The 11427-nt window shown below is 38.1% G+C and overlaps 3 protein-coding genes across 5 annotated transcripts; 2 read left to right on the forward strand and 1 right to left on the reverse strand.

Annotated features, from left to right (window-relative positions):
• Positions 1–39: 39 nt before the first annotated feature.
• Positions 40–4643, forward strand: lin (protein lines homolog). The gene is made up of 2 exons (XM_043425409.1): positions 40–1194; positions 1281–4643. Exon 2 carries the CDS (start codon positions 1480–1482, stop codon positions 3289–3291), a length of 1812 nt encoding a protein of 603 aa, XP_043281344.1. The 5' UTR covers positions 40–1194; positions 1281–1479; the 3' UTR covers positions 3292–4643.
• A 138-nt stretch (positions 4644–4781) lies between these two features.
• Positions 4782–9392, reverse strand: NC2alpha (negative cofactor 2 alpha). Of its 3 annotated transcripts, none has more exons than XM_043425438.1 (5): positions 9255–9392; positions 8053–8125; positions 7809–7902; positions 7508–7687; positions 4782–7021 (listed from the first exon to the last, which is right to left on the reverse strand). In XM_043425438.1, exons 2-5 carry the CDS (start codon positions 8105–8107, stop codon positions 6658–6660), a joined length of 693 nt encoding a protein of 230 aa, XP_043281373.1. In that variant the 5' UTR covers positions 8108–8125; positions 9255–9392; the 3' UTR covers positions 4782–6657. The 3 variants fall into 3 exon arrangements, with proteins under 3 accessions (XP_043281373.1, XP_043281372.1, XP_043281371.1); XM_043425437.1 differs by lacking the exon at positions 9255–9392 and adding an exon at positions 8413–8777 and having other exon boundaries at positions 4782–6988; XM_043425436.1 differs by lacking the exon at positions 9255–9392 and adding an exon at positions 8413–8776.
• Positions 9393–9575: 183 nt separating this feature from the next.
• LOC122414302 (uncharacterized) lies at positions 9576–11009 on the forward strand. The gene is made up of 4 exons (XM_043425442.1): positions 9576–9670; positions 9811–10047; positions 10117–10271; positions 10636–11009. Exons 1-4 carry the CDS (start codon positions 9616–9618, stop codon positions 10801–10803), a joined length of 615 nt encoding a protein of 204 aa, XP_043281377.1. The 5' UTR covers positions 9576–9615; the 3' UTR covers positions 10804–11009.
• The last annotated feature ends 418 nt before the right edge of the window (positions 11010–11427 follow it).

The following is an 11427-nucleotide window of genomic DNA, read 5'->3' on the forward strand; positions in this document are numbered from 1 at the left end:
GGAGAAAAAACGGCGCATGCGTGTGATTGGCAACGTTGCCACATTGCGAAAATCAAGTTTTATAATACAAATTAGTAGAAGAGGCACAAGTTACAGTGAAAAGTGTGATTTTTCGAGGTCTACGAATATTAAAATAATTTTGGTAACGAGTTTTTATTAATTAATGATCCATTTCTTTATGTACGGTTTAGTGCCGTGTGGAATATTCGACGAGGTGCTACTGTATTACGCAGCTCCGCGTGATGCCATCGAGTTATTGTTAATAAAAGACGCTCGAAGCAATTACAATTGCAACGCGATAACAGTGCAGAATCCCTACTAAATGAGAATAATGTTTGTAAAGAGAATTCCAAAGAATGCGTTGAAATAAATAAATAATATGGTATTAAAGAAGCCTACAACGATGTAAATCTGGCAACGTAGCGAAAACCTCTTCCTGTGTCGAGTCCCTCGGTCCCACTTCCTAGTCAAAATCCGTATATATTTTTCTTAACTCTCTTACAAAAACAGAAACGATCATTTATTTATGTCGTTCTATCGTAATTTGTCGTAACAAAAGTTTTCAACGCGAGGATATAACCATACGAGTGATCATTTGTGGTAAAAAAATAACGTGAGCATCTTTATTTTTTTCGTGTATTAAAAGAGCCAAGAAGCAAAAAAAACATTGATCTTTCGTCAAATCGAGTTTCTGTGAATGGTTGAATCTCCGTCGAGGCGCATAACAGGCTAAATCGTTGCATTTCAGGATTACAAAGAAAAATAATGAAAAAAACCAAAACAATTCACGTGTATTCTTAGACGCATTGTCAATGTTTCATCGGTGGTATGTTGGATAAGTGGGACGCGTCCCAGAGCCATTTGTAATATTTACTTTACGAACGACCTGTGGATTCGGTGAATCGATCAATTTCATGTATATGTATATATGCATACACACATTCGTGACATGTATATATATGATGCATAGTGTACCATAAATATATTTATATACAGATGTATACGTATATACATTTGTGTACGGAACATTCCCAAAACTTATAAAGTTTTCGAAATATATAAATTTGGAAGTAAATAACATATTGCACAAAAGTCAAGACGGTGCCACGAACGTTAACGAAACAGAAACAACCGAATAGACACAAAGGCTGAATTGTCATGTTGATTTTGGGGTTTTTTTCGTCCTGTCAAATGGTAAGTTTTTCTCGTTATCATTTTCTCATTCATTACGATATTCTCTTGTTTGCTGATTTTTATAATTGAGACGGACTTATTTGCAGGTTACATACGTGCGATAAATTATTTCAATAATTCTGCAAGGATCATAGTGAGAAATGCACTGTCGTAATTGGTCAGCCGAATCGTCGATACGGCGCAAAGTCACAATGTCAATAAGCAGGATAACTCGATGATAAGAATCTTAGGATTTTTGATAGTTATCACAAAGGATTGCTAAAAACTGTGCATAAAACGTGGCTAATGGTACTTGAGAGATATCGCTGCGGTTCAACTCCTGAGACGGCAATGGAGGAACCGGCGAAGAAGAAGCAACGAGTTGTCAATGGCGAGGAAGAGGACGACGACGACGGAATGCTAGATAATGTTGGTCCGGTGAGTGACTTGGCAAAACTGCAGAACAGCCTGTTGTCGCAATGTTTATGCGATGTACCGGAAAGCAGCTTGAGGAAGCCCTTTGCAACATCTTCGGAAGGCTCCGAAGGACGTTACAGAACATCCGTACTGTCGGAGTGGGAGCCGGATAGAATATTAGAATTCATAAGCGCGCTGCAACTCCTTTTCGACCTTGCTGTGAAGCAAAACACTCGGGGGCTCATGTGTACCAGAGTGGCTGACGTTTGCGAAGCCCTCATGAGGAACGAGCATGGAATTATTGATCAAATAATCGATTTGTCGTGTACGCCCAACAAGTTCGTTTCGTTTGCAGCAAGTCGTGCTCTCGCCTCTTTTTTCATCGTTACTAAGGAGAACACAGAGGCTGCTTGGCTCGAGAGACTAACGCAATCTCTGATCAACACCAACTCACCGAATCAGATGCTTTTCACTCTCGACGTTGTGAAAAGAGTGGTCGAGCACAAAGACTGCGCTCTACATCCTCTGGAAGATCCTGAAACTTCGTCTCCGCCGCCAACCTGTAATACCATGATCATCTCGGATCCTGAGAGCTTGGACAGCACGCCGGTTAAAGCAATGTGCGTGAAAGCTCTCGAGAGTAAATGGACCGTTCTCGTGTCGAAGTTCGATGCGATCCTCGGCTCGTATACACCACAGCACGAATCTGCGGTAATAACGTTTCTCGATCTCTGGGAAAGCATTATTTCGGTAAAAGCTAATTTATCGGTGATCGATACGAAATTATTCTACTCGCAATTGGACAATTTGGTCGTATTGCTCAACGCCAACGTGCCCGGGGTCATCTGGAGACACCTGTTGGGTCTCTTCAACGAGGTTTTGTGCTACGGAAGCACATTAGCGTTGCAAGACGTGTTGCCCGACGAGCCATGCTCTCTCGCTCATCTTATCGTTCGCGCTGTCAAGGACTGGAGACTTTTGGACGCGTTGCCTTATCGGCATGGATCCGGCAGATTCGGAGGTGGTTCCGGGGACGGCGATAGACCTTTGTTACAAAAGATCGTTCTACTCGTGCTGAAGAGCGTCGCCGTCACTGTCAAAGAGACCCGAAGCGATTCCAGCGATTCTTCGCTGGGCTCCGAGGCCGAAGATCTCGACGCCGATATGGCCGTAATCGAGCGCAGTATTCGCGAAGTTCTTCGCCAACTGGACCAATGCGTCAAAGCTCTTATGCCTTTTCATCCGGAAATGCCACTCTCTCAATGGGTCGTACAAATGTTTCACGATCAAGATGATTTCCTCATTGAAGGCATGGTCTGCTGCCTCGACGTTGCCGTCGGCCTTTTTTATCGTGGACCCCCACAAAACGATCTCGGCCATATGCTAAGCCCGAGCTTAACCTTCGTACAATTCGTCAGAGCCGTGTCCCACGATCATGGTGTTTTGCTCGATTTACTCGTTAGCAACGAAACTTGTTTTCTATTATATTTACTTAGGTTTCTCAAATACGTCAGGCGAAATTGGTCTGAATTTGTCAACTGTTGCGGCAGAGATTTAGACGACACCATGACGGTACTGATAACTCTAAGAATAGCCATTGATAGATTAGTATCTAAATCTTTGTTCCCTTACAACATTAATCCCGTACTCCGTTTGTTGGAAAAGTGCGAATCTTTTTACGAGGGGAACATTGAAAACTGAGACATGAAATTGCAGTATTATACACATTACATATTATTTATATATATATATATATACGCTCCATATATATGTATGAATTTACGAAAAACAAAAACAAACGTGCTATCACATAGGGATGATTTAATTGTTTAACAAGTTTCGGGAGTTCGTGAGTTCCATCATTTCAGCTGGTCGAACGAAAGACCTAAAATTTTCAATACGAATTCCCCCTACTCTAGGTATTTTAGAAGTGACTTTGTTTTGTCCAAAAATTGACGATAAAAAATTGAAGATCCAAGATTTGAATGAATTATACGATTTAAATGAATTCATTAAAATGAATTATACGAGATATTCGATTTTGAAAGTTTTCAACCCGGGCTCACCTTCGTGAAACCCATTTTGGTAAGTGTCCACCAATAATTCGATTGAAAAAAACGGAATTTCGAAATATTTCGTTATCATATTCGATTAGTGTTTAGTATCGATCGTAATCGAACGCGATTGCGTCATGAACTGCCCATGCCGGCGGCATTTGTATAGTTAATATCGTCGTGTGAATATTCTGATACAAGCATTTTATTATTTGCAGAAGACAATCGGGAGTTAACTATAGATCGAAACGTACTGATTAATTGAGAGATTATGAATATGACAAAAGCCGAGTCTTAATTGTTAATCTAGATGTGTCAGTATAAAAATATCGCACGACTGCTAACAATAATAATTATTATTATTTATATAACGTTATTCTATTTACGAATAAAAGTTTATCGGCATATCGACCTCACGACGCAGAAAAAAACATGAGACACCTTCAGACGACTCGAGGTTTTTTTGAAAAATTCGGCACTGTATAATGATAATTCTTATGCGTAAATATGGGACTGGATTTCTGACGTGAGAATTGAGATATGGAAAAAAAAAAACAATTAACGATTTATTATTTGTTCATCGATTTTTCTAATTTATTTATGTAGACTTTCGGCGTTTTTAAGAAAGCACCTACTCCGTAGGATTTTAACGAACGCGTTGAAATAATTCACTCTCGAAAAATTGTTTTCACGTTCGTCTCACGACGAGCAACGTGTCTTTACGGAACGAAGAAGCGACAAAACCGATCGAAACAGTTGCACATTTAAAAATTTTTCATAATATTTCATTCACTCTTCAAATGCGAAAAATGCTTTACGGAAAAATGACAAGTGAAAATTCACCATTTTTTTTTAAATTACTCGACAAAACGCGAATCTGTTCGATCGGTTAGTGCAACATTGTACATATAATCAATATGTAACTTAATTATACCTTAAGATTAAGCCTAACCTGTATTAGGCGTACGATTTATAATGCACTATTTTTTAATATTTTTACACTTTTGTTACGATGCTTTTTTATCATCCAAATTCCAATCGTCCCTCCACTTAATGCTTTTCCATTCATGTTGGAGTACAAAACCGGTTCACAGATTCGTGAATATTGGGAGAAAGAGTTAGACCTTAAAAAAGGAGTTTTGCAATGAAATTTTCTATTTTTATCTAACAATGGTGATTACAAAGTTGACAATAATCATTTTTGTCATGAATATTCGCTAAAAACTGTATTTATAGAAGGTATAGTGACTATTTTTATTGCTTTTTCTCACTGTAGTTTTGGTTCACTCTGGTAAAATACCCGAGGCAAAACTTGAGTCCAAATTCAATGCCCAGGCGAAAGACCCTTTTTTCAAGCCTCGAAATTCGTCACTTTCCAATAGGAAAGAATTTCGCAGTACTGTGGCAATTTTCACCCCATGAAATCTCAACGTGTTTTCATAGGAAAGTGCTACTTCGTGGATTTAGGTGTTGTTCAAACTACAGTTTTTTCCTAGTATTCAAAAAGTTCTATTTTGTTTTTTGAACAGTGGCTGGACATGGACTGGGTCTACAAAAATTTACAGAGGTATGAATACGTCGAATTTGAATATCGAATGATTTTTGTTGTTTTCAATCCTCTTCTCGATTGGTCCATTAGTCAACTTCATGATGACCATTCGATGTTCAAGATAGAATCATTTATTTACACATAAATACACAAAAGAGGTCTATCAGTCCTATATGTGTGAATCTACTCACGTAATAATTACACTTATGTTTAATAACTAAAATATAATATTCAAAAACAATAGAATACTTAAATATCTACCGCGAGGCTAATTCTATAAGTACACATTACTCCAATATTTATTTGCCTCGGGACAAAAATCAGTCACTTGCAATGCGAATCGCGCTCCGTCGAAACGAATATTTGGATCGTCAGTATCGTTTGATTTCGTTCAATATAATGGTGGTTTTCGTTTTTGATGTCCGGGCAGTGGATAAATATTTGGCGAGTGAATATTCAAAGAATGAACTACATATCGAGGGGTTTGACCCGGTAAGAAATCATGGCATCAAAGTTTTCATCATTGGAATACACTTGAAACTCTTTTGGCTCGATTTTTTTCAATTTTAAAACCCCCTATAATGAAAATGTGATAAGGCAACTTTCCTCGACGAATCTCGTTGGATTTTAGCAAAGAAAACTTCAAAATGACGTTTAGTCTCGCTCGATGGAAATGTACGATGGTACATTCTCAACTCTAGCAATAAAGAAGAGCTAAAAAAAATGTGTGTACATAATCGAAAAGTTTCTGACAAATAATCGTGAGAATAATCGCATTCGTGAAAAATGTACGGTTTGAATTCTCATTGTAAGAATATTTCATTTAGATTTTTATTCAGCGCAAAAAGAAAAATAAAATAAAAAGATCATTCTCGTTTTTTACGCTGCCCGATATATCGAATCGAGCTTAACCGTACCGTATAATCTCGTTTGAAAAGAAAAACAAAAGAAGAAGATGCAAAAGATTTTGGTGAATAATTTAAAGAGTATAAAAAAAAAGAGAAAAAGAATTAATGGTTCAACAAAAATTGTGCTCTTCTGTTTCTTCGTCAAAGGTTCGATACGAGTTTCTTGAGAGATTTCAGGCACCCCTGGGCAGGCTAGCAAGTTTTCATTCTACAACGCACCATTCTATTGTCTGTGTGTATGTGCTCGTGTGTGCACGGTGACGATTTGCCACTTCGTTCACTTCTGCAGTCCTTTCACAGCATTTTTTTGAAAATTACACGGTTCGCAATGAAAAAATTTCGATTTATTCGTCAGTCTCAAATCTTCGGATCTTATTAATTTCTTGTTTTCTTTTTTTTTTCAAATATTATTTCAAACTGCCGATAAATGTTGGAATTGACTGCAGAAGGAAATAAAATTTAGTTCCATTTCAACGGTGCAATTTTCAATATATTGTTTACAGCTAAGAGTTAGAAAAAATGAACGGGTGCTAGAACCGAACGACGCGAAACGTAACTACGTGTCATAATCCTCGTCGATGTCGGCAGTATGATCGAAATTCGATGTCGGCTGGTCGACGATGTTCGTGGCGTGCGTGTTTGACGGTAGATTCACTGGTTCTACTTCCGTATAAAAATTCGGTTGTTTTACTTGGAACGAGGAGGGCATCGATATTTGAAAATTAGGCACATCGTGTTGCTGAGACGTTGGTAATAACATTGATGGCGTTCCGATGGGTGTTGTCGAATTTGACATCGATGGTATAAAAATTTTTGGCAATTCGTCGGTTCCATCCAATATTAATAGGTCATTACCATCCTTTGAAGTTCTACTCGTTCGACTTAGCCTGCGAGACGAATTCATTAATTCTTCGGGTACTCTGAAATGGAAGTTTCAAAAACAATTTTGGCATACACATTCTCGGAGACTCTTAGTGTCATTTCAATGAAAAATTCAAACCTTCCCAGATTTCATTGTCAATTCAATTGTCATTGTCAATATTTCATTGTCATTGTCAATATTTCTTTTAATTTCATTATGTGTTTTCAAAGTTTGAACAACAGCTGCATGACTTGAAATATTCAATGCGTAATCTATTCATTTGAAGCACCTTTGCCAATATTGTCAGTGAAACATGCTTTGCAAAGTGAGTAGGATTGGAGTGCCCTCAGTTTCATTGAAAAATGAAAGTTCAATGATCGTTATTCAGGTGATATTGATTGAAATCGTTGCACAATAAAAAGTTTTGTTGAATGTCTGAGATCTTTGCTGAGACCTCGCATGACTAGTTAGAAACTTGAATTGGCAAGAGAACTTAAGAAATAAAGCATTTTTAGTGATTGATGCCATTAATCAGCCAACAAACCGTCCATCGGAATGTAAAGTCGGTGGCACACCGGCAGCACCAGGAACCATGTTGACACCCATCGGTGCTGGCGTCAATGGCGGTGTCGGTACATCATCATCCGCTCCGGAAACATCAGGCAGACCTTTGACAAGGTCTTTTAGAAAGTCAAATCGGCTTTCAGATAATATACATTGCTTCCTAAAAAGTTGAATTTCAATACTGATTGAAGAAAATGTTCTTGTGCTGAATAAAAAACGAATGGGATAGATCATTCAAGTACGATTAAAAACAACAAAATTGACGAGTTAGAAAAACTCACATGTGGGACGGTCTCAGGGTTTTTGCGTTTTTAGCATTGGTTATCTGCATCGTTTTGGTGAGTAGTGAATGTACAAAAAGTTCCAATGTTCTAGGTGCATCGATGGTTAAGAAAAAATTCAATCTTCATAAAAAGAAACATGTATACAAAAGACTCGGTGGTTCGAGGGGCTAAGCAAGAGACTGAGTTAAATATATTAAAAAGCAGTAACAAATTACAGTGTAAAATCGAATAGAAAGGATATAGATAATGACAGGAACAGCTTGAGCGACTTTTCCAACTTCCTCGTCGGTTTGCATAATTTTCTTGATCCGTCCCTAGAAAAAGCATGGAAAGTACAGTTTTTAAGGTTAAGTTGATCGTAAACTATCTGTTTGTAAAGTAGCATTTTCTGAGCTGTTTATAAATTCGTGAGTAAGTAATGCCGAACAATTTTTCCTTCATAAAAATCGCACTATAATAAAATTCAATTCCGTATTTCGTGTGAACAACGGCAATGATGAAAAACATGTGAATTTGACAGTGAACTTAAAGTTGTATCAGAAGTGCGAGTGAGAGAGAGAACGGAAAAAAACAAGAGGAAACATCGTATGGTATGGCTCACCGCTGGAAAACGAGCGTTATATTTTTTCTTTTTACACGGCATAACGATGTATATCCAAAACCAACAAGAGTCAGCAGGATATAGAATAAATAAATACAATAGAAAAAAAAAAGTCGAAACAACACACTACACGCAATCGAGAACACACACGCTCGATAAACGATTTGATTATACTTCTTTTTTCTCCTTTTTCTCTTTTTATATATATTGGTGTGTGGCACGCATATGCGACGTGTAATATGGCGAAATCGAAATTGCAATAGTCGACCGAAGAAAAAAAACGTGTACGTGAAAAAAAACAAAACGTTAGAAATTTTTATAGGTTGTTTTTGTCGCTCGATTCGGTCGAACGAGGTACGAGAGCGCAGTACGTGCTACAGTTTGGAAAAATATATATTTGTCAGGATAGTTCGGATAGTAAGTGGTTGGGTGCAGCTGATATGGTAGGACGGGATGCGTATATGTAGATACACCGGACCGCCATCTTTTTTTAACGTGCACAACGTACGACGAGAACGCGAAGAAGTAGCGACATGTATATACACGTGCGCGCTCAAAATCAAAACTTTTCATCTGTAATTCCTCCTGTTCCATGAAATACGACAATACGAGTGGTGTGTCAACGGCCTGACGATCCGAAAAGTTATTGCTGATAAATTCATGAAAAAACTGACTAACGTTACTGAAATGTTTGGCTAATCGCGTGTAACATGGATGAACAAATTAAATTGATTAAATCGCGGGTTGTTTTTTTAATGCAAAACGAAAAGAATCGTAAACAGGAATGTCTCAGAAATTATCGCAACATTCTCACATGACTTTCGGTCTGGAAAATTACTTACCAGATATTCGACGCTGTTGCATCCCAGGAAATATGCGAAAATCGCGGACGGAGAAATTATTTGAGGATCAATTTATTTGCTGTACAGATCAGGTTTCTATCCCGGAAACAAACATTGCAAGTGCTCATAAATCATCTGAAACTGAAGTACCGGAGGCGACAGCGAATTTGAAAAATATTGCGGCCATCGATCGCAGGGAACCCTTTCAAATTTTGACGGAATTGATGACATTGCCCACGAGACGTTGTTGCATTAGTCGAATGAAACATCGAGATTTCGTCGGCAGGAACATTTGATGAATTACGATCATTTTATGAAAACTCATTTCATAGAATAGGAATATTGGATTGAGAGATAAAAAATGGCAGCGGATGATCCGGACGAAAAGAGTTTATTTTGTCGCATCAAGGATTGCGGTAATTTATTCAAAAAAATCCCCGAATTTTGAGAACAGTCACGTTTACGATATCATTATTACAAAAAAAATAAATAATATTATGACAAACAATAATCACAAGCCACGAATTTAACATTAAAATTTCCATGAATTTTCAAGTTCTCGCTGAACTTAATCGAAATAAGAATGAAGTGAAGAGGGCCAAGTGTCCCTCGAGAAGCATCTGGGTATGGGACTTGGGACAAAGTAGCAAACCAGCTGAAGCCACGGAACCCCCAAAAGTCGACAGAGAAATACCGACCATCAGAATAAATCCCATTGAAGATAAGGATAGCAAAGATAGAAACGATAATAAAGACGAGAGGTTGAGGGGAGGGCATGGAAATGTAGACAAAGGTAGCGACAAAGACAACACTATTTCAGAGCAAAACGAGCACGAAAATAAACATAAAAATATTAATTAAGGTGGTGAGCAAGAGAAAATTCATTTAGAAAGTAAAGAACATTCACAGACACACTCGCATCTTGTTGAAAAAGATAAAAGTGAAGGAAATCAAAAATCTACGGATCATTCGAATTCTTGTGACTCCAAGCCTGTACGATATTACATCAAAATGCAGGTATTTTTGCTGTTATTATTATTATATATAAAAAAGTAAAAACAATGTTGTCCGACTATTGACGTGATCGATTGTCGACGACGATTGTGAAAACGTGCTGATTCATAAATTCCATTATGCCCGTTTTCTTCAACGTTAATCTGAGTTTAAACTCGGTTTATCCTATCTCGAAATTATATTTAAAAAATTGAACTGAGTTTGAACTGCGTCGGAGAAAACGGCCATTAGTCATTTTCGGTTCTACGGTTAAGTGGACAGACACATTCGATACGTTAATAAATTATGACATTTTATTAAACACCGCATAGACGCGTTTTGTTGGAGCTTATTTTTGCAGGGCTGTGTTTTATTTAAATAATTATAGAACCCGGAGGCTCCGCCGTGTTGCGAGACCCGGAGGCCACGCAAAATATGTCCGCCGAAAATGAGAAAACCCCAAGAAGAAACTCGTAGCCATTGCCCCCCTCGACCGACTTGCAGATGCGAAGGATGCGTAGCGGAATTCAACCAGCAACACTATTCGATGAATTAATACCGTTGCGCAGGGAGTTTGGCCTTTTTTTTTGGATTATCGTCACTTTAAATGAAAAATTAAAGAATTTTGGACGAGTTTTATAAACCACTGGATCGAGAAATATTTTCGTGGATTCTGGAACACTGATAAATCGGTTCGAGGGTGAATTTATTATCGCGCTTTGAGTTAACAAATAGGACAGAGTTTTTATTCGTTTTATCGGAATGTACAAATACTGCGCTTGTTCCGTCGTTTTTGACGTCGAATGAGTAATCATTAAATATATTTTTCAGCCCTCCGGGCGGAAAGTGGCAACTTTCGGCCCGCTGCGCGGGCCGAAGTTGCCGCATTCCGCCTGCGTCGGACAGAAAAATCGTATACACTCCACGGGAGTGAAATTAGACCACCTCAAACCGCGTGCTTATCACCCTCGCCTTCGGCTCGGGTGACAATTCTGCCCGCGGTTTGAAGTAGTCTACTTTCCCTCCCTAGGTGTGTAATATACTATTTCTTCATAACCTCATTTTTTTTGGTTTTATTTACAAAAACTTTTTCCGAGAATTATTGTCGAAAAAACGAACGGAAAATGTGTTTTGTTTGATGATTCATCACGGATCTTGATTAGCTCGTACGTAAAGATCT

This window comes from Venturia canescens, chromosome 8 (genome assembly GCF_019457755.1).
Source record: "Venturia canescens isolate UGA chromosome 8, ASM1945775v1, whole genome shotgun sequence".
In the NCBI taxonomy this organism is placed as follows: domain Eukaryota; kingdom Metazoa; phylum Arthropoda; class Insecta; order Hymenoptera; family Ichneumonidae; genus Venturia; species Venturia canescens.